Genomic DNA, 23,641 nt, shown 5'->3' with positions numbered 1-23,641 from the left:
AGGAGGCTTATGTTAGGATGAGACGTGAAGGCTCAGTTAGGGCGCTTGAGAGTTACAAGCTAGCCAGGAAGGATCTAAAGGGAGAGCTAAGAAGAGCAAGGAGAGGACACGAGAAGTCATTGGCGGATAGGATCAAGGAAAACCCTAAGGCTTTCTATAGGTATATCAGGAATAAAAGAATGACTAGAGTTAGATTAGGGCCAATCAAGGATAGTAGTGGGAAGTTGTGTGTGGAATCAGAGGAGATAGGGGAAGCGTTAAATGAATATTTTTCGTCAGTATTTACAGTAGAGAAAGAAAATGTTGTCAAGGAGAATACTGAGATACAGACTACTAGGCTAGATGGGATTGAGGTTCACAAGGAGGAGGTGTTAGCAATTTTGGAAAGTGTGAAAATAGATAAGTCCCCTGGGCCAGATGGGATTTATCCTAGGATTCTCTGGGAAGCCAGGGAGGAGATTGCAGAGCCTTTGTCCTTGATCTTTATGTCGTCATTGTCGACAGGAATAGTGCCGGAAGACTGGAGGATAGCAAATGTTGTCCCCTTGTTCAAGAAGGGGAGTAGAGACAGCCCTGGTAATTATAGACCTGTGAGCCTTACTTCGGTTGTGGGTAAAATGTTGGAAAAGGTTATAAGAGATAGGATTTATAATCATCTTGAAAAGAATAAGTACATTAGCGATAGTCAGCACGGTTTTGTGAAGGGTAGGTCGTAAGATAGGTCACAAACCTTATTGAGTTTTTTGAGAAGGTGACCAAACAGGTGGATGAGGGTAAAGCCGTGGATGTGGTGTATATGGATTTCAGTAAGGCGTTTGATAAGGTTCCCCACGGTAGGCTAATGCAGAAAATACGGAAGTATGGGGTTGAAGGTGATTTAGAGCTTTGGATCAGAAACTGGCTAGCTGAAAGAAGACAGAGGGTGGTGGTTGATGGCAAATGTTCATCCTGGAGTTTAGTTACTAGTGGTGTACTGCAAGGATCTGTTTTGGGGCCACTGCTGTTTGTCATTTTTATAAATGACCTGGAAGAGGGTGTAGAAGGGTGGGTTAGTAAATTTGCGGATGACACTAAGGTCGGTGAAGTTGTGGATAGTGCCGAAGGATGTTGTAGGTTACAGAGGGACATAGATAGGCTGCAGAGCTGGGCTGAGAGATGGCAAATGGAGTTTAATGCGGAAAAGTGTGAGGTGATTCACTTCGGAAGGAGTAACAGGATTGCAGAATACTGGGCTAATGGGAAGATTCTTGGTAGTGTAGATGAGCAGAGAGATCTTGGTGTCCAGGTACATAAATCCCTGAAAGTTGCCACCCAGGTTAATAGGGCTGTTAAGAAGGCATATGGTGTGTTAGCTTTTATTAGTAGGGGGATCGAGTTTAGGAGCCACGAGGTCATGCTGCAGCTGTACAAAACTCTGGTGAGACCGCACCTGGAGTATTGCGTGCAGTTCTGGTCACCGCATTATAGGAAGGATGTGGAAGCTTTGGAAAAGGTGCAGAGGAGATTTACTAGGATGTTGCCTGGTATGGAGGGAAGGTCTTACGAGGAAAGGCTGAGGGACTTGAGGTTGTTTTCGTTAGAGAGAAGGAGGAGAAGAGGTGACTTAATAGAGACATATAAGATAATCAGAGGGTTGGACAGGGTGGATAGTGAGAGTCTTTTTCCTTGGATGATGATGGCAAACACGAGGGGACATAGCTTTAAGTTGAGGGGTGAAAGATATAGGACAGATGTCAGAGGTAGTTTCTTTACACAGAGAGTAGTAGGGGCGTGGAACGCCCTGCCTGCAGCAGTAGTAGACTCGCCAACTTTAAGGGCATTTAAGTGGTCATTGGATAGACATATGGATGAAAATGGAATAGTGTAGGTCAGATGGTTTCACAGGTCGGCGCAACATCGAGGGCCGAAGGGCCTGTACTGCGCTGTAATGTTCTAATGTTCTGTCTGTTTAGAGTAAAAGTCTCCGATCTGGAATGCTGTAATTCACAGCTGCCGAACCAAACACTGCCACTCCACAGTGCACACAATACACGTTAGCACTCTCAGACGACAGCAATACTGCAGGGAGAGACTGTCACCATGTCCTGTCACTTTACTTTCTTCCTCAAAGGCCATCCACCAGGATTGCCTCCGATTCCTGAAACATCTGCAGCCTTGACAGTGAACCCAGTCCTCAACAACACAAGAGACTCAAGCACTGTACCCAGAATGGTGGACAGGACGTGTCTGACAGCAGAGGGGAGGGTACGGTGGGGGGGGGGGGGGGGGGGGGGTGAAAGAGACGGGGAGAAGGCAGGTTGTCGGTGCTTTACTGGAAAAAAATGCAACATATAATGAGATAATAAGGATAATAAAAAGTCCAAAGGTAGCTCAGCAAAAGGAAATATTAAACCAGAGATGGAAAGGACACAAGTCAGGTATTATTATTACTATGAAGTATTATCAGGTATTATTGCAGCAAGGCTGGGGGAACACAGCTGAACAAGGTGATTAGATTAAACTTGAAACTACAAAAATAATTTAGAATGTACAAGGCAAATAATGAGGAGGCCAGATTGTTATAAAGAAAATATATGAAAAGGGGGATTAGAAATAGTAAGACAGAACTGCCGAGAAAATGATAACATATCAAAGGGAAGGAAGGTTTTCTATAGGGACAGTCGCAAGAAGCTGATAATGAGAAGAGGGTAGGAGGCACAGAAACCGAGTGTGAGGGAAGCTGAGCTGGGAACAGTGGAGAGGCTAACTAGATCTTTAACAGCTTCTGTGGAAAGGAGAGTAATGCGGAAAGACAGGGACGGAACATGACTCGTCCTCACCAAAAAGGGGAGTGATAAACCAGGAAATTATACGTCACTTAGTCTTTGCTCAGTAGCTAGTAAACTGCTCGTTTAGAACATGGGATACATTTTTTAAAAATTATTATTCATTCTCAGGAGACACTCAAAGGAACTTGCCAGCATGACAACTAACTTGCAAAAATAAACTGGCAACGCGGGCTGTGAATCAATGTCATTGCGACTGAGATTGGGAAAATTAAACAAGAACAAGGGGGTGGAAGTGGTGTATTTGTAATGTCACTGGACTAGTAACCCAAAGACCCAGAGAATTGCTCTGGGGACATGGGTTCAAATCCCACCAGGGCACAAGGTGGAATTTGAATTCAATTAATAAATCTGGAATTAAAAGCTACTCTAACGATGGCCATGAAACCATTGTCGATTGTTGTAAAAACCCATCTGGTTCACTAATGTCCTTTAGGGAGGGAAATCTGCTGTCCTTACCTGGTCTGGCCTACATGTGACTCCAGACCCACAGCAATGTGGTTAACTGTTAAATGCCCTCTGAAATAGCCTAGCAAGACACTCTAATAATAAAAACAAGAAATGCTGGAAATACTCAGCATTTCATTAGAAATGAAATGGGTTTTAAGCAAATAAAGTGGGGGTGAGACAAGAGATAACAAAAGAGAAGGTGTTGATAGGACAAGTTCATGGAGCAAAGGTTAATGGTGTGCTGAAAGACCAAAGTGATTCTTGCCAACATCATCAGGCTGCACAACGGGCTCCCGCACTCTGCGTGTGCGCTGCGTTCCGGACTGCCAGAACTGGTTGGCGCATGTGCAGATGACATCATCGCGTGCCCGTGCAGCGCCACCTCATGGTTGCGTTGTCAGCTAACGCAGCCTTGAAAGACAAAGCGTTAGTGCAAAGAGGGTGTTAATGGACAGAAAAATGAACAGCTTGGCCCAAAGCACAAACATGAAAAAAACAGTGGGCAGGCACATTGTAAGAAAAACGAATGATGAAAAAAACTAAAAGAAAAGAAAAAAATAACTGAAAATAAAAAGGGGGGCCCGTCAGTTGTATCTACTGACTGCGACAAAGTACGAAATCGGACCAACCACCTGCCATTGACCAAGGCACCGGAAACGGCAATAGTAAACCCAGCCCTGTCAACCCTGCAAAGTCCTCCTTACTAACATCTGGCGGCTTGTGCCAAAGTTGGGAGAGCTGTCCCACAGATTAGTCAAGCAACAGCCTGACATAGTCATACTCACAGAATCATACCTTGCAGACAATATCTCAAATACTGCCACGACAGACCAGTTCAGGTGGTGGCACAGTGGTATACAGTCGGGAGGGAGTTGCCCTGGGAGTCCTCAACATTAACGCCATCAGATCAAACATGGGCAAGGAAACTTCCTACTGATTACCACCTACTGCCCACCAACCCCCACCCCCCACCTGATGAATCAGCCATGTTGAATACTACTTGGAGGAAGCACTGAGGGTGCCAAGGGTACAGAATGTACTCTGGGTGGGGACTTCAATGACCATCACTAAGAGTGGATCGGTAGCACCACTACTGACTGAGCTGGCCGAGTCCTAAAGAACATAGCTGCTAGACTGGGTCTGTGACAGGTGGTGAGGGAACCAGCAAGAGGGCAAAACATACTTGACCTCATCCTCAAACAATCTGCCTGCAGCAGATGCATCTGTCCATGACAGTATTGGTAGGTGTGACCACTGCACAGTCCTTGTGGAGACAAAGCCCCATCATCACATTGAGGATACCCTCCATCGTGTTATGTGCCACTATCACTGGGCTAAATGGGATAGATTTCAAACAGATCTAGCAATGCAGAACTGGGCATCCATGAGGAGCTGTGAGCCATCAGCAGCCGCAGAACTGTACTTAACCACCATCTGTAACTTCATGGCCCAGTATATCCCCCACTCTACCATTACCATCAAGCTGGAAGACCAACCCTGGTTCAATGAAGAGTGCAGGAGTGCATGCCAGGAGCAGCACCAAGCATACCTAAACATGAGGTGTCAGCCTGGTGAAGCTACAACGCAGGACTACTTGCATGCCAAACAGTGTAAGCAGCATGCAACAGACAGAGCTAAGCGATCCCATAACCAAAGGATCAGATCTAAGCTCTGCAGTCCTGCCACAACCAGTCATGAATGGTGGTGGACAATTAAACAACTAACTGGAGGAGGTGGCTCCACAAATATCCCCATCCTCAATGATGGGGGAGCCGAGCACATCAGTGCGAAAGATAAGGCTGAAGCATTTGCAACAATCTTCAGCCAGAAGTGCCGAGTGGATGATCCATCTCAGCCTCCTCCTGAAGTCCCCAGCATCACAGATGCCAGACCGCAGCCAATTCGATTCACTCCGCATGATATCAAGAAACGACTCAAGGCACTGGATACTGCAAAGGCTGTGGGTCCTTACAATATTGACAGCTTTAGAATTAGAATTAGAACATTACAGCGCAGTACAGGCCCTTCAGCCCTCGATGTTGCGCTGACCTGTGAAACCACCTGACCTACACTATTCCATTTTCATCCATATGTCTATCCAATGACCACTTAAATGCCCTTAAAGTTCTGGCAATAGTACTGAAAACTTGTGCTCCAGAACTTGCCGTGCCCCTAGCCAAGCTGTTCCAGTACAACCACAACACCGGCATCTACCCGGCAATGTGGAAAATTGCCCAGGTATGTCCTGCACACAAAAAGCAGGCCAAGTCCAACCCGGCCAATTACCGCCCCATCAGTCTATTCCCAATCATCAGTAAAGTGATGGAAGGTGTCATCAACAGTGCCATCAAGCGGCTCTTGCTTCGCAATAACCTGCTCAGTGATGCTCAGTTTGGGTTCCGTCAGGGCCACTCAGCTCCTGACCTCATTACAGCCTTGGTTCAAACATGGACAAAAGAGCTGAACTCAAGAGGTGAGGTGAGAGTGACTGCCCTTGACATCAAGGCAGCATTTGACCGAGTATGGCATCAAAGAACTCTAGCAAAACTGGAGTCAATGGGAATCAGTGGGAAAACTCACTGCTGGTTGGAGTCATTCCTAGCACAAAGGAAGATCATTGTGGTTGTTGGAGGTCAATCATCTCAGCTCCAGGACATCACTGCAGGAGTTCCTCAGGGTAGTGTCCTAGGCCCAACCATCTTCAGCTGCTTCATTAATGATCTTCCCTCTATCATAAGGTCAGAAGTGGGGATGTTCGCTGATGATTGCACAATGTTCAGCACCATTTGCGATTTCTCAGATATTGAAACATAGAAAATAGGAGGAGTAGGCCATTCGGCTCTTTGAGCCTGCTCCACCATTCATTATGATCATGGCTGATCATCCAGCTCAGTAGCCTGTTCCCACTTTTGCCCCATACCCTTTGATCCCTTTAGACCCAAGAGCTATATCTAACTCCTTCTTGAAAACATATAATGTTTTGGCCTCAACTGCTTGAAGCAGTCCGTGTAGAAATGCAGCAAGACCTGGACAATATCATCCAGAGGGGAAGCGGGGGGGGGGAGAGGGGAAGCGGGGGGGGGAGAGGGGAAGCGGGGGGGGGAGAGGGGAAGCGGGGGGGGGGGGGAGAGGGGAAGCGGGGGGGGGGGGAGAGGGGAAGCGGGGGGGGGGGGGAAGAGGGGAAGCGGGGGGGGAGAGGGGAAGCGGGGGGGGAGAGGGGGAAGCGGGGGTGGGGAGAGGGGGAAGCGGGGGTGGGGAGAGGGGGAAGCGGGGGTGGGGAGAGGGGGAAGCGGGGGTGGGGAGAGGGGGAAGCGGGGGTGGGGAGAGGGGGAAGCGGGGGTGGGGAGAGGGGGAAGCGGGGGTGGGGAGAGGGGGAAGCGGGGGTGGGGAGAGGGGGAAGCGGGGGTGGGGAGAGGGGGAAGCGGGGGTGGGGAGAGGGGGAAGCGGGGGTGGGGAGAGGGGGAAGCGGGGGTGGGGAGAGGGGGGAGAGGGGGAAGGGGGGGGGGAAGGGGAGGAGAGGGGGAAGTGGGGGGAGAGGGAGAAGCGGGCGGTGGGGGAGGATGAAATACAAATATTGAAACACAAAACTGGAGATGAGGTTCCAGGGTCTGTGTGCAAAACCTCGTGTCCAATAGCTTTACCTTCACATTAAAACGCTGTTGATTTAAATACTTTTACACTTTACAATTATGAGATTTTCAATATGGAGTAATGAAAAACAAAATGAAATTTTGATTTTTAACAGACTGATCAAACCAGCAATTCTCCAAACATTCTCTCACAATCACTATCCATCACTGTACCCCAAATTCCCCACTGTTTACATACACACTGTACCCCAAACTCCCACTGTTTACACACACTGTACCCCAAATTCCCCACTGTTTACACTCACACACTGTACCCCAAACTCCCCACTGTTTACACTCACACACTGTACCCCAAACTCCCCACTGTTTACACTCACACACTGTACCCCAAATTCCCCACTGTTTACACTCACACACTGTACCCCAAATTCCCCACTGTTTACACTCACACACTGTACCCCAAACTCCCCACTGTTTACACTCACACACTGTACCCCAAACTCCCCACTGTTTACACTCACACACTGTACCCCAAACTCCCCACTGTTTACACTCACACTGCACCCCAAACTCCCCACTGTTTACACTCACACTGTACCCCAAACTCCCCACTGTTTCCACTCACACTGTACCCCAAACTCCCCACTGTTTACACTCACACTGTACCCCAAACTCCCCACTGTTTACACACACTCACACTGTACCCCAAACTCCCCACTGTTTACACACACTCACACTGTACCCCAAACTCCCCACTGTTTACACACACTCACACTGTACCCCAAACTCCCCACTGTTTACACACACACACACACATACACACACTGTACCCCAAACTCCCCACTGTTTACACACACATACACACACACACACACTGTACCCCAAACTCCCCACTGTTTACACTCACACACACACACACTGTACCCCAAACTCCCACTGTTTACACACACTGTACCCCAAACTCCCCACTGTTTACACTCACACACTGTACCCCAAACTCCCCACTGTTTACACACACTGTACCCCAAACTCCCCACTGTTTACACACACTGTACCCCAAACTCCCCACTGTTTACACACACTGTACCCCAAACTCCCCACTGTTTACACACACTGTACCCCAAACTCCCCACTGTTTACACACACTGTACCCCAAACTCCCCACTGTTTACACACACTGTACCCCAAACTCCCCACTGTTTACACACACTGTACCCCAAACTCCCCACTGTTTACACACACTGTACCCCAAACTCCCCACTGTTTACACACACACACACACACACACACACTGTACCCCAAACTCCCACTGTTTACACACACTGTACCCCAAACTCCCCACTGTTTACACACACTGTACCCCAAACTCCCCACTGTTTACACTCACACACTGTACCCCAAACTCCCCACTGTTTACACTCACACACTGTACCCCAAACTCCCCACTGTTTACACTCACACACTGTACCCCAAACTCCCCACTGTTTACACACACTGTACCCCAAACTCCCCACTGTTTACACACACTGTACCCCAAACTCCCCACTGTTTACACTCACACACTGTACCCCAAACTCCCCACTGTTTACACTCACACACTGTACCCCAAACTCCCCACTGTTTACACTCACACACTGTACCCCAAACTCCCCACTGTTTACACACACTGTACCCCAAACTCCCCACTGTTTACACACACACACACTGTACCCCAAACTCCCACTGTTTACACACACTGTACCCCAAACTCCCCACTGTTTACACACACTGTACCCCAAACTCCCCACTGTTTACACACACTGTACCCCAAACTCCCCACTGTTTACACACACTGTACCCCAAACTCCCCACTGTTTACACACACACACACACACACTGTACCCCAAACTCCCACTGTTTACACACACTGTACCCCAAACTCCCCACTGTTTACACACACTGTACCCCAAACTCCCCACTGTTTACACTCACACACTGTACCCCAAACTCCCCACTGTTTACACTCACACACTGTACCCCAAACTCCCCACTGTTTACACTCACACACTGTACCCCAAACTCCCCACTGTTTACACTCACACACTGTACCCCAAACTCCCCACTGTTTACACTCACACACTGTACCCCAAACTCCCCACTGTTTACACTCACACACTGTACCCCAAACTCCCCACTGTTTACACACACTGTACCCCAAACTCCCCACTGTTTACACACACACACACACTGTACCCCAAACTCCCACTGTTTACACACACACTGTGCCCCAAACTCCCCACTGTTTACACACACACACACACACTGTACCCCAAACTCCCACTGTTTACACACACACTGTGCCCCAAACTCCCCACTGTTTACACACACTCACACTGTACCCCAAACTCCCCACTGTTTACACACACACTGTGCCCCAAACTCCCCACTGTTTACACACACACACATACTGTACCCCAAACTCCCACTGTTTACACACACACTGTGCCCCAAACTCCCCACTGTTTACACACACTCACACTGTACCCCAAACTCCCCACTGTTTACACACACACTGTGCCCCATCCAATTCTTTCCAGAATGTTCAAACACTGTCAAATCAGCCAACTCGGGGAGCAGCATTTAGGATGCGATAATTGGTCTCAGTACCAAGCTAATGAGTAGGGAAAGTATCAGCCAGTCCTGCTGCTCTGGCCTAAGCTCCAGGAGGGATCAGACATCGATGGGAACTTGCAGACTGCTGTGCCTGTTAAACAGAACCTTAGACTCTTCACAAGAGAAAAGTTGGGAAATATAAATATGCCAGAGACCTAGAAACCTAGAACCAGTGCAATGGAATTACATTCAGTCTAGAGGGTAGAAACACTCCATTCATCCTAACTGCTCCATCCGGTGAATATGCTTCACATAAGCCTCCTCTCCAAACCTATTTCTGATCACTCTAACAATGTGTTGTCCCATTTATTGTTCCATTCCTTTCTTCATGAGTTTATCTCGAATCCTCTGAAATGTGTCGAGGATTGGCTGGACTCATGCTGATCTCGGGCAGATACACGCTGAAGATCGCGGCGGCTGATTGAAATAGCTGGGGCGGCCAGTGGAGGGATGGGCTGTCTCTCCCCGGCAATGGTGTCAGCTGCCTGTGCACAGGTGCTGGTGCCATTTTTAAAGGGCAGTGAGCCCTGCCACCCAATTTGAATTTTTAAAGACAGACCCCCAAAATTAAATAAATAAACCCCCCAAGAACAATTACATAACTATTTGTCCTTCCCCCCCAAAACACTTACCTTTAACATCTGACCTTTACCCTGCCAAAACTGCGCAAAGTTTACAGTTCAACCCTTGCCAACAACCCCTACACCCATTACGTTTATTTGACCTCATTCCCCACCCCACTGCACTGAAAATCGTACCTCCACCCCCTCCCCACCAGCACGGCACCGCGTTTCCCCAGACGGGAATTCTGCAACACCAAAGATCGCAGTGTGCCCTCAAGATCGCAGGTACATGTATGTTAATTAATTAATTTTATTGATTTGAATATTTTAATTGTGGTCCTGTTGCCCAGCGTTGGGGGTATGGGGGGTGTCACAGAGCCTTGCCGCTGCCTGGAGGATCTGGCCGGGCCCTCCCGGCGTCGAGGTCTGTGGCGGGTCTCATCCGGAGCCATCTTCAGCTCCCCCTGCCACAGAACCCAACACCTCGAGGAGAACAAAATCCAGCCCGATGTGTTCATACCCGAATGCCCTGGTTATTGCAGAAGCTACACTGGGCCCAACCCAGAGCTGCAGGCAAGGCAGAGAGGAGATCTCTCAACTGCCAAGATGAGCAAATAAATAAAAGCCCTGTTTATGTGAAGTGACAGGGTTGTAAAGCAGTAGGTTTACACCCTCTTTATCTCCACAGTCGCTGATTGTAACGGATTCTAAATTCTTTCCCTGTAAAAGTCAGGAGTGAGTCTGGGCTCAGAGATCGACTCCCGTCTCGGAGACAGAGCTTTTGATCTGATCCTCAGTCTAGATGGTACCAGCAAGTGGAACTGAGATCCTACAAGAGTAGCAGAGCCAGTCAGACACTGAAACACACTTAGGGAGGATTCACCAGGTTTATAAAATATACCCATGGAGGGGAAGAGACACAGAAATGGCAGCACCTGGACATTTAGTATTTAATCTGCATTCGAATTTCTTGTGGAGAGAATATTTCAGTAGTCTAATTTAGATCTGATCACCTTTGATAAAATTTAACATGCAGCTAATATTTTATCTTAAATCCTTGAGTACAGGATTAGGCAAACATTTTATTCTTTCTGTTCAGCTGATAGGTCCAATCAGTAGCATTCGCATCTCTGAGCCCCATTCCAGAGACTCGAGGCCAGGACCCAGGTCAATCGTGCAGGTCAGTACTGAAACACCCACCCTCTCCCTGCACTGGCCTCAGTTACCATACATCCCTTTTGGGCCTCCTTATCTCAGGAGACAATGGGTAAGCGCCTGGAGGTGGTCAGTGGTTTGTGAAGCAGCGCCTGGAGTGGCTATAAAGGCCAATTCTGGAGTGACAGGCTCTTCCACAGGTGCTGCAGAGAAATTTGTTTGTCGGGGCTGTTGCACAGTTGGCTCTCCCCTTGCGCCTCTGTCTTTTTTCCTGCCAACTACTAAGTCTCTTCGACTCGCCACAATTTAGCCCTGTCTTTATGGCTGCCCGCCAGCTCTGGCGAATGCTGGCAACTGACTCCCACGAATTGTGATCAATGTCACAGGATTTCATGTCGCGTTTGCAGACGTCTTTAAAGCGGAGACATGGACGGCCGGTGGGTCTGATACCAGTGGCGAGCTTGCTGTACAATGTGTCTTTGGGGATCCTGCCATCTTCCATGCGGCTCACATGGCCAAGCCATCTCAAGCGCCGCTGACTCAGTAGTGTGTATAAGCTGGGGGTGTTGGCCGCTTCAAGGACTTCTGTGTTGGAGATATAGTCCTGCCACCTGATGCCAAGTATTCTCCGAAGGCAGCGAAGATGGAATGAATTGAGACGTCGCTCTTGGCTGGCATATGTTGTCCAGGCCTCGCTGCCGTACAGCAAGGTACTGAGGACACAGGCCTGATACACTCGGACTTTTGTGTTCCGTGTCAGTGCGCCATTTTCCCACACTCTCTTGGCCAGTCTGGACATAGCAGAGGAAGCCTTACCCATGCGCTTGTTGATTTCTGCATCTAGAGACAGGTTACTGGTGATAGTTGAGCCTAGGTAGGTGAACTCTTGAACCACTTCCAGAGCGTGGTCGCCAATATTGATGGATGGAGCATTTCTGACGTCCTGCCCCATGATGTTCGTTTTCTTGAGGCTGATGGTTAGGCCAAATTCATTGCAGGCAGCCACAAACCTGTCGATGAGACTCTGCAGGCACTCTTCAGTGTGAGATGTTAAAGCAGCATCGTCAGCAAAGAGGAGTTCTCTGATGAGGACTTTCCGTACTTTGGACTTCGCTCTTAGACGGGCAAGGTTGAACAACCTGCCCCCTGATCTTGTGTGGAGGAAAATTCCTTCTTCAGAGGATTTGAACGCTGTGAAAGCAGCAGGGAGAAGAAAATCCCCCCAAAAAAAATCCCAAACCATACATACTGACATTCTAAAACAGCGCCATTCATTGAGACAAGAAATAAACAAGGAAACGTCCCAGGATCATAATCAACCCTTCCCAAAATGAGCAGCAGCAGTTACAGGCATTTTGGGAGTGACCTTGGCGAGTTAATGGCTCACAGTCACTTCAGGCGTGACTGGCAGCAGCGGAACAGTTTGGAGATATCATCTACTGACCGAGCCCAACATTACCGTGTAGACCCAGCAAAGCAATAGTCCTCAGGAAGGAAGGGGCCCAAAACACAGAGCAAATGGTAATTAAACAAATTCTAGACAGAAGCAGTGAGCTTTGATGTACCTTATCTCAATCACAGGAGTGAGTTGGAAAATGCCACAGTACACAGAGTCAGTGACTCACGACTGAGGGCATTTCAGACTGTGCCAGGAACTTCGTAACCAACAAACTTGCATTTATATAGCACCTTTTACAACCTCAGGATGTCCTACGACAGCCAATGAAGTACATTTGAAGTGTAGCCACTGTTGTAATGTAGAAAACATGGCAGCAAATTTGCGCACAGCAAGCTCCCACAAACGCCATGTGAAAATGACCAGATATTATGTTTTTGTGATGTTAGTTGAGAGATAACATTTTACCAAATCATGAGGAGAACTTTCCTGTTCCTTTTTTGAAATAATGCCATTGGATCTTCCAGATGACAAATGGGGCTTTGGTTCAACATATTGTCACTCACATCAGCAGTGCGATGATACAACAATCATGCACTAACCTGAAGAGTTATGAAAAATGGACTTTGTCTTGAAAAAAATTAACCTTTATTTTATAAAGTGAACAATGGTCCAAAATGGTAACTGAAGGAAAGGGGATTACTCTTTCGTGTATTCAAACAGTTTGACAAAGACAAAGGACAAATCTTCAAGGCCAAAAGACGTTCATGGAACCCATCGTACATCTATCACAGAATCATACTGTGCAGAAGAGGCCCTTCAGCCCATCGAGTCTGCACTGATGTATTAAAACACCTGACCTGTCGACCTAATCCCATTTGCCAGCACTTGGCCCATAGCCTTGAATGTGATGATGTGCCAAGTGCTCATCCAGGTACTTTTTAAAGGATGTGAGGCAACCTGCATCTACCACCTTCCCAGGCAGGGCATTCCAGACCGTCACCACCCTCTGGATAAAAAAGTTGTTCCTCAAATCCCCCTTAAACCTTCTGCCCCTCACAAACTTGTATCTCGTCGTAACTGACCCTTCAACTAAGGGGAACAGCTGCTCCCTATCCACCCTGTCCATGCCCCTCATAATCTTGTACACCTCGATCAGGTCACCCCTCAGTCATCTCTGCTCCAGTGAAAACAACCCAAGCCTATCCAACCTCTCCATAGCTTAAATGTTCCATCCCAGGCAACATCCTGGTGAATCGACTCTGCATCCCCTCCAGTGCAATCACGTCCTTCCTATAATGTGGCGACCAGAATTGCACACAGTACTCCAGCTGTGGCCTTACCAAAGTTCTGTACAACTCCAACATGACCTCCCTGCTTTTGTAATCTATGCCTCGACTGTTAAAGGCAAGTGTCCCATATGCCTTTTTCACCACCCTATTAACCTGCCCTTCTGCCTTCAGGGATCTATGGACAAACACGCCAAGGTCCTCTTGTTCCTCGGAACTTCCCAGTGTCAGGCCATTCATTGAATACTTCCGTGTCACATTACTCCTTCCAAAGTGTATCACCTCACACAATTTTCAGGGTTAAATTCAATCTGCCACTTTTCTGCCCATTTGACCATCCCGTCTATATCTTCCTGTAACCCAAGACACTCAACCTCACTGTTAATCACTCGGCCAATCTTTGTGTCATCCGCGAACTTACTGATCCTACCCCCCTCCCCCAATAGTCATCCATGTCATTACATAAATGACAAACAATAGGGGACCCAGCACAGATCCCTGTGGTACGCCACTGGACACTGGCTTCCAGTCACTAAAACAGCCGTCTGTCATCACTCTCTGTCTCCTACAGCTAAGCCAATTTTGAATCCACCTTATCAAGTTACCTTGGATCCCATGTGCATTTGCTTTCTTGATAAGTCTCCCATGTGGGACCTTGTCAAAGGCTTTGCTTAAATCCATATAAATTACATCAACTGCACTACCCTCATCTACACACCTGGTCACATGCTCAAAAAATTCAATCAAATTTGTTAGGCATGACCTCCCTCTGACAAAGCCATGCTGACTATTCCTAATCAAATTTTGCCTCTCCAAGGGGAGATAGAATCTCTCCTTCAGAATGTTCTCCAATACTTTCCCTACCACTGACGTGAGACTCACTGGTCTAAAGTTCCCTGGCTTATCTCTACAACCTTTCTTAAATAGTAGGACCACATTAGCTGTTCTCCAGTCCTCTGGCATCTCCCCCGTGGCCAGAGAGCAATTAAAAATTAGGGTCAGAGCCCCCGCAATCTCCACCCTTGCCTCCCATAGCATCCTGGGACACAAATCGTCTGGACCTGGAGATTTGTCCACTTTTAAGCCTGCCAAAACCTCCAATACCTTGTCACTCCCTATGACAATTTGCTCAAGAACCTCACAGTCTCTCTGAGTTCCATATCTACATCCTCATTCTCTTAGGTGAAGACAGATGTGAAGTATTCATTCAACACCCTACTAAGGTCCTCTGGCTCCACCCACAGATTTCCCCCTTGGTCCCTAATGGGTCCTACTCTTTCCTGGTTATCCTCTTCCCATTGATATACTTATAGAATATCTTGGGATTTTCCCTACTTTTACCAGCCAGAGCTTTCTCATATCCCCTCTTTGCTCTCCTAATTGCTTTCTTAAGCTCCATCCTACACTTTCTGTACTCCACTAATGCTTCCGTTGATTTGCTCTCCTTGTATTTGCTAAAAGCCTCTCTTTTCCTTCTCATCGTACCCTGAATGTTTCTGGTCATCCATGGTTCTCTGGGCTTGTTGCTCATAACTGTTGCCCTAGAGGGAACATGTTGGGCCTGTACCCTCCCCATTTCCTTTTTGAATGCCCCCCACTGCTCTTCTGTAGATTTCCCAACAAGTAACTCTTTCCTGTCTACCTTGGCCAGATCCTGCCTTATTTTACTAAAATCCGCTCTCCCCCAATCCAAAACCTTATTTTTGCAACTTGTCCATTTCTTTATCCATAACAAGCTTAAATTGTACAATGTTGTAGTTGCTATCACCAAAATGCACCCCTACCAACACATCAACCACCTGTCCGGCTTCATTCCCCAGAATTAGGTCCAGCACTGCACTCTCCCTTGTTGGATCCTCTACATATTGAGCTAAAAAGTTCTCTTGTATACATTTTAAGAACTCCACTCCATCTAAGCCCTTAACACGGTGACTATCCCAATTAATGTTGGAAAAGTTGAAATCACCTAATATAATTACCCTATTATCTTTACACACCTCTGCAAATTGCGCACATATTTGCTCCTCAATTTCCCGCTGACTATCTGGGGGTCTATAATAAACACCTAGCAATGTGGCTGTCCCTTTTTTATTCCTAAACTCTACCCATAAAGCTTCATTTGATGCCCCCTCCAAGATATCATCTTGCCTTACTGCAGTAACTGATTCCTTAACTAATATTGCAAGGCCCCCTCCTCTGTCTCGCCTGAAGATTCTATATCCTGGGATATTGAGCTGCCAATCCTGCCCTTCCCTCAACCATGACTCCGTGATGGCTACTATATCACAATTCCATTGTCAAACCTTGCCCTTAACTCATCCGTTTTACCTGTAATACTCCTGGCATTAAAGTAGAGGCCATCCATCCTGGTCTTACTCCCTTGAAACCTACTGCCGCTGTATTCCCTCTGACTTGTTTGCTTTCCTGTGTTTAGCTGTGCCCCTATTCTGCTAGGAGTCTGCGTCCCCTCTCCCTGCCAAATTAGTTTAAACTCCTCCCAACAGCACTAACAAACCTGCCAGCAAGGATGTTAGTCCTTCTCTGGTTCAGATGTAGACTGTCCCGCTTGTACAGGTCCCACCTTCCCCAGAAACGGTCCCAGTGGTCCAGGAATCTAAAACCCTCCCTCCTGCACCAACTCTTAAGCCACGCATTCATCTGTGCTATTCTCCTATTTCTATACTCGCTAGCACGTGGCACTGGGAGTAATCCAGAGATTACAACCCGAGAGGTCCTGCTTTTTCACCCACTGCCTAACTGCCTGAATTCTTGATGCAAGACCTCATCCCTCTTTCTACCTCTGTCATTGGTACCAACATGTATCATGACCTCTGCCTTATCACTCTCCCCCTTCAGGATGCCCTGCAGCCGTTCAGTGACATCCCGGACCCTGGCACCAGGGAGGCAACACACCATCCTGGAGTCACGTTGATGGCCACAGTAGCGCCTATCTGTTCCCCTGACTATAGAATCTCCTATTACTATTGCTCTTCCTCTCTTTCCCCCTTCCTGTGCAGACAGGCTGCTTGTGGTGCCAGAAGCTTGGCTCTGTCCGCACTCCCTGGAGGAACCAGCCTCATCAGCCTCCAAAATGGAATACCGATTTGCAAGCGGGACCCCAGGGGACTCCTGAACTACCTGCCTGATTCTCTTGGACTGTCTGGTGGTCACCCATTCCCTTCCTTCCTCAAGTCCCTTTAGCTGCAGTGTGACCACCTCTCTATACGTGCTATCCACAATGCTCTCAGACTCGCGGATGCTCCACAGTGTTTCCAGCCGCCGTTCCAGCTCTGAAACCCGAGCTTCCAGGAGCTGCAGCTGGACACACTTCCTGCACACATGCTGGTCCCGGGGACTGGAAATGTTCCCGGATTCCACATGCAGCAAGAGGAGCAAACCATGGCTTTAAGCTCTCCTGCCATGACTAAACCCTTTAAATTTAAAACTTTAGAAGACTATTATAGTAAAAAATAAATCAACTAAGTCTTGCTAAAACAATGACTTACAATTTAATCCAGCTTGAAACATCCTAAAAACATTCCAGAATTGAATTAAAAACAGAAAATGCTGGAAATACTCAGCAGGTCTGGCAGCATCTGTGGAAAGAGAAGCAGAGTTAACGTTTCAGGTCAGTGACCCTTCATCAGAACTGAAAGGTTAACTCTGCTTCTCTCTCCACAGATGCTGCCAGAGCTGCTGAGTATTTCCAGCACCTTCTGTTTTTATTTCATATTTCCATCATGCATAGTATTTTTCTTTTATTCCAGAACTGAATGTCTTCTTCTAAAACAAAGGAGTTGTGAAGTAGCCACATCCTGGGCCATTGTGCAATCACCATGGGGAAGGGAGGAGAATGTCTCCGAACAGGAAGTGAGAGGTGATACAGTTTTACCTTAAAAACGACAGCCAGAGAGAAATAGACCAACCCAGGTGAAGCTACTTGGAACAGCTTGAGTTCCAGCCAAGCCAGGAAGCACAGTGTCCTGCTGAAAAAATCCAACATCTGCAGTATATTGCAGTGAGAGCTAGAAGTAACCCACCATCTTCAACACAACCTTCAACTAAGAGAGAAATCTACAATCAGCTCAGGCCTGTATCCATCTAGAACTTGATTCTCAAGAGAATTCAACAGGTTTCTTGTAACCTTTTCCCCCACTAAAAACCACCTTCCTCTTATCCTTCTCTATTGGTTTCTTCTTGTATGCATGTGTGTGTGTGTGTGTGCGTGTGCGCAAGCGAATGCGTGAGTGGATACGGTGGCAACCATTTCAAGATAAGGCATATTGATCAATAAACAATTGACTTTCTATTTTTTAAAACCTACAAGAAAACCAGTCACTGTCTGGTTATTTGAAAAATAAAACAGCAAGGGACTAAACTCTGACACAAATACACTTGCTGCAGTCAGATGGGGAGTTGAACAGGGGGAAACACCCACATCACACTATGTGGCCATAACAATAGCATCAGAAAGACTGACCCTCCGACAGTGCAGCACTCCCTCAGTACTGACCCTCCGACAGTGCAGTGCTCCCTCAGTACTGACCCTCCAACAGTGCAGCACTCCCTCAGTACTGACCCTCCGACAGTGCAGTGCTCCCCCAGTACTGACCCTCCGACAGTGCAACGCTCCCCCAGTACTGACCCTCCGACAGTGCAGCGCTCCCCCAGTACTGACCCTCCGACAGTGCAGCGCTCCCTCAGTACTGCCCCTCCGACAGTGTAGCGCTCCCTCAGTACTGCCCCTCCGACAGTGCAGCGCTCCCTCAGTACTGCCCCTCCGACAGTGCAGCGCTCCCTCAGTACTGCCCCTCCGACAGTGCAGTGCTCCCTCAGTACTGACCCTCCAACAGTGCAGCACTCCCTCAGTACTGACCCTCCGACAGTGCAGTGCTCCCCCAGTACTGACCCTCCGACAGTGCAACGCTCCCCCAGTACTGACCCTCCGACAGTGCAGCGCTCCCCCAGTACTGACCCTCCGACAGTGCAGCGCTCCCTCAGTACTGCCCCTCCGACAGTGTAACGCTCCCTCAGTACTGCCCCTCCGACAGTGCAGCGCTCCCTCAGTACTGCCCCTCCGACAGTGCAGCGCTCCCTCAGTACTGCCCCTCCGACAGTGCGGCACTGAATCAAGAACCATGATAATCACTCTGCAATGCATGGGGCAGGATGTCAGAAACGCTCCATCCATCAATATTGGCGACCACGCTCTGGAAGTGGTTCAAGAGTTCACCTACCTAGGCTCAACTATCACCAGTAACCTGTCTCTAGATGCAGAAATCAACAAGCGCATGGGTAAGGCTTCCACTGCTATGTTCAGACTGGCCAAGAGAGTGTGGGAAAATGGCGCACTGACACGGAACACAAAAGTCCGAGTGTATCAGGCCTGTGTCCTCAGTACCTTGCTCTACGGCAGCGAGGCCTGCACAACGTATGCCAGCCAAGAGCGACGTCTCAATTCATTCCATCTTCGCTGCCTTCGGAGAATACTTGGCATCAGGTGGCAGGACTATATCTCCAACACAGAAGTCCTTGAAGCGGCCAACATCCCCAGCTTATACACACTACTGAGTCAGCGGCGCTTGAGATGGCTTGGCCATGTGAGCCGCATGGAAGATGGCAGGATCCCCAAAGACACATTGTACAGTGAGCTCGCCACTGGTATCAGACCCACCGGCCGTCCATGTCTCCGTTATAAAGACGTCTGCAAACGCGACATGAAATCGTGTGACATTGATCACAAGTCGTGGGAGTCAGTTGCCAGCATTCGCCAGAGCTGGCGGGCAGCCATAAAGACAGGGCTAAATTGTGGCGAGTCGAAGAGACTTAGTAGTTGGCAGGAAAAAAGACAGAGGCGCAAGGGGAGAGCCAACTGTGCAACAGCCCCAACAAACAAATTTCTCTGCAGCACCTGTGGAAGAGCCTGTCACTCCAGAATTGGCCTTTATAGCCACTCCAGGCGCTGCTTCACAAACCACTGACCACCTCCAGGCGCTTACCCATTGTCTCTCGAGATAAGGAGGCCCAAAAGATAGGAAAGGAATGCATTTACAGCTGGACAGACTCAAAGGAACAAATTAGTGGGAATAATGGATATCCAGGAGTGGGTTACAGGCTGGAATCTAATCAAGGGGTTCAGGGGGAATTTTTTTTTCTTATTTGTTCTGGGGATGTGAACATCGCTGGTCAGGCCAGCATCTACTGCCCATCCCTAATTACCTGTAATATATTCCTATAAAATATAAAAAATAATGGATATCCAGGAATGAGTTACAAGCTGGAATCTAATTGAGGGGTTTGGAGGGGAATATAAATATAGAACAGTTAGCTAATATTAGTATATCACCAACTGAATTAATTATGATGGAGAAGCTTCTTTCAATTTCCCTTTCCCAACATGAGAGAAGGCCAGGCCTGGGCATCGAGCCTTGGAGAAGGCCGAGCTGCTCAACTCAGTGCGTTTCTTTATTTTGGCCTCATTATACTTTTAGTTATCATTTGCGGTTAGAAAATCTCACTGAAGAAAGAGAATGGTGATCTCAGCTTGAACTGAATATTAGAACTAGCTCATACTAGATGGTGGGCTGGTACAGGTCCAGAGGATGGAAATGAAATCTGGTACAGGCTACGATGGTTCCAGTTGTAATAACGACTTTGATTTACAACATAACTATTAACCTTTTCATTGTTGAGTGTTGGGTATTTGTGAAGCAGCATTGTGTCTGGTTCAATCCAGCTGTGTTCTCAACTAATGTACCTGAAATTTTGGCATGAGCTGCAGCAGTAAGTCAAAGCACTGGCTCGGCACCAGCTGGAGCACCATCTCCAATTCTGGACACCACACTTTAAGAAAGAGGAGATTTACCAGTGATGACAGCCTTCAGTTATGTGGAAAAACTGGTGAAGCTGGGGTTGTTCTCCTTGGAGTACAGAAGGTTATGGGGAGATTTAATTCAGTGGTTTTGACAGAATAGACAAGGAGGAACTGTTTCCTGTGTCAAGAGGGTCAGTAACTAGAGGACACAGATTTAAGTTGATCTGCAAAAGAACCAGAGGGGGAGATGAGAAGAATTTTTTGAAACTCAGTGAGTTGTTGTGATCTGGAATGTGCTGCATGAAAGGGTGGTGGAAGCAAATTCAGTGATAAGTTTCAAAAGAGAATTGGATAAATACTTGAAGGGAAAAATTTGCAGGGCTCTGGGGAAAGAGGAGGGGAAGTGGATAACTGTTACAAAGAGCCAGCATAGGTGCGATGGACCCAATGGCCTCCTTCTGTGCTGTATCATTGTATAATTCCATGATCCCAGGAATCTGTCTACAGAGGAACATAGGAACAGGTGTAGGCCATTCAGCCCCTCAAGCCTATTTTATCAGTCAATCAGATCATGGCTGATATTGTTCAACTCCATTTACTCAGCGTTGCTCTATATCACTCAAAATACTTATCAACAAACATCTATCAATCACAGTCTGGACAATTTCAATTGACCCCCAGCATCCACACCCTTTAGTGGGAGAGAGTGTTCCAGATTTTCACTACCCTGTGTGAAAATAAAGCTGGGAAATTTTCCCAGTTCAAGTGACACAAAACTGGGTGGGAGGGTGAGTTGTGACGAGGATGCAGAGAGGCTTCAGGGTGATTTGGACAAGTTGAGTGAGTGGGCTAATGCATGACAGATGTAGTATAATGTGGATAAATGTGAGGTTATCCACTTTGGTAGCAAAAACAGGAAGGCAGATTATTATCTGGCTATAAACTGAGAGAGGGGAATATGCAATGAGACCTGGGTGTTCTCGTACACCAGTCGCTGAAGGTAAGCATGCAGGTGCAACAGGCGGTAAAAAAGGTATGTTGGCCTTCATAGTGAGAGGATTCGAGTACAGGAGCAGGGATGTCTTGCTGCAATTAAACAGGGCCTTGGTAAGGCGACACCTGGGATATTGTGTGCGGTTTTGGCCGACTTATCTGAGGAAGGATGTTCTTGCTACAGAGGAAGTGCAGCGAAGGTTTACCAGACTGATTCCTGGGATGGTGGGACTGACGTATGAGGAGAGACTGAGTCGGTTAGGATTATATTCGCTGGAGTTCAGAAGAGTGAGGGGGGATCTCATAGAAACATATAAAATTATAACAGGACTTGACAGGGTAGATGCAGGAAGGATGTTCCTGATGGTGGGGGAGTCCAGAACCAGGGGTCATAGTCTAAGGATACAGGGTAAACCTTTCAGGACTGAGATGAGGAGAAATTTCTTCACCCAGAGAGTGGTGAGCCTGTGGGATTCACTACCACAGAAAGCAGTTGAGGCCAAAACATTGTATGTTTTCAAGAAGGAGTTAGATATAGCTCTTGGGGCGAAAGGGATCAAAGGGTATGGGGTGAAAGCGGGAACAGGTACTGAGTTGGATGATCAGCCATGATCATAATGAATGGGGGAGCAGGCTCAAAGGGCCGAATGGCCTACTCCTGCTCCTATTTTCTATGTTACCACAGTTACACTTTGCTGTTACCCTAATCCCATCTCTCACTCAGTGGAGGAAGATACAGAGGGGGAACCACAGCACGATTCTTCAAATGATCTTTACATTGAGTGAAATAAAATCACCTTGGGAGCTGAACACTGAGTGTTGGAGACTGCACATCCGCAACACATCTTCACTCACCGAATGCATCCTCCAAGGGCGTAACTGTCATTACTGACTATAGGTAAACACTTAGTTTCTGAGACTCACAGCATGCTTTGATCCTCTGTTTGCTGGTCGATAAAACCAGTCCACTGTCAGACGCTCGGTGATTGGCAGAGATGACCTGAAGTTACAGTTTAGCTCCACGTCCTCACCAATGAAACCTCTGACCTTTGGAGTCAGAGAAATTTCAAGAGCCACTGTGCCTGTTTAAAGAAGAATGCCAACAAAGACAAAGAATGAACTTGCATTTCTCCAGCACCTTTTTTAAGAATATACATATGTTTTTACATTATTCTAATGCAGAACAGCTACTGTAAAAATGCTTTAAACTGTGAGCATGAAAATCCTATCCTTTGATCACAATGACATTAATAACATTGTTGAGTATTGTACAGAAAGGATCGACACATTTGATTATTAAATAAATAAATCCGCTCTAGTGGATGTAAAAGACCCCATTTTGTAGAAGAGCAGGAGAATTGTCCTTGGAAACTTCAGGCCAATATTCCTCAACCTTGGTCAGCATCCTTCCATCTATGAAAGATGATGGACATGCAGCAAACAATCCATTTAGCTGGGGTGGCTTCTCTTGGTGTAGCTTTGTTGATGGCTGTGAAGGCCAATCCTTGACAGACAGGTTCTGCCACAAGTGCTGCACGTGAAGCTGCCAAGTGACGCTGAGAGTTGTTGTTTTGGACATTGTCACCTGTTGCCAAGCTGCTGTAGCAACTGGTCATCGTGGTAGTGCACACCAGTCCACAGGATGTGTCGCCATTTCCCTCTTTCGCCAGCTCGTGACTCCCAAGTGTGATAATCGACATTTAGGGTCTTCATGTTGTGCTTGCAAACATCCTCGAAGCAGAGCTTTGGGCGTCCCACTGGTCGCCTGGCCCCAGCTAACTCAATATACAGAAGGTCTTTGGGTATTCGACCGTCTTCCATCCTGCGGATGTATCCGATCCACCAAAGCCGCCTCTGTTTGAGTCGTGCCAATGCACTTGGGAGCTCTGCCTGTGAGAGGACTGCTTCATTTGT

General features: G+C 47.6%; 1 protein-coding gene across 1 annotated transcript in view; it reads right to left on the bottom strand.

The window, feature by feature from the left end:
• Positions 1-23,641, bottom strand: part of LOC137381667 (myelin protein zero-like protein 3) — a 45,122-nt gene that overhangs the window by 10,731 nt on the left and 10,750 nt on the right. Inside the window, exon 2 of the mRNA XM_068054403.1 lies at positions 22,652-22,809. Coding sequence (XP_067910504.1) covers positions 22,652-22,809 — 158 coding nt within the window. The remainder of the gene's footprint in view (positions 1-22,651; positions 22,810-23,641) is intronic.

This window comes from Heterodontus francisci, chromosome 22 (genome assembly GCF_036365525.1).
Source record: "Heterodontus francisci isolate sHetFra1 chromosome 22, sHetFra1.hap1, whole genome shotgun sequence".
NCBI lineage: Eukaryota > Metazoa > Chordata > Chondrichthyes > Heterodontiformes > Heterodontidae > Heterodontus > Heterodontus francisci.
This window is presented reverse-complemented; position numbering and strand designations above follow the sequence as displayed.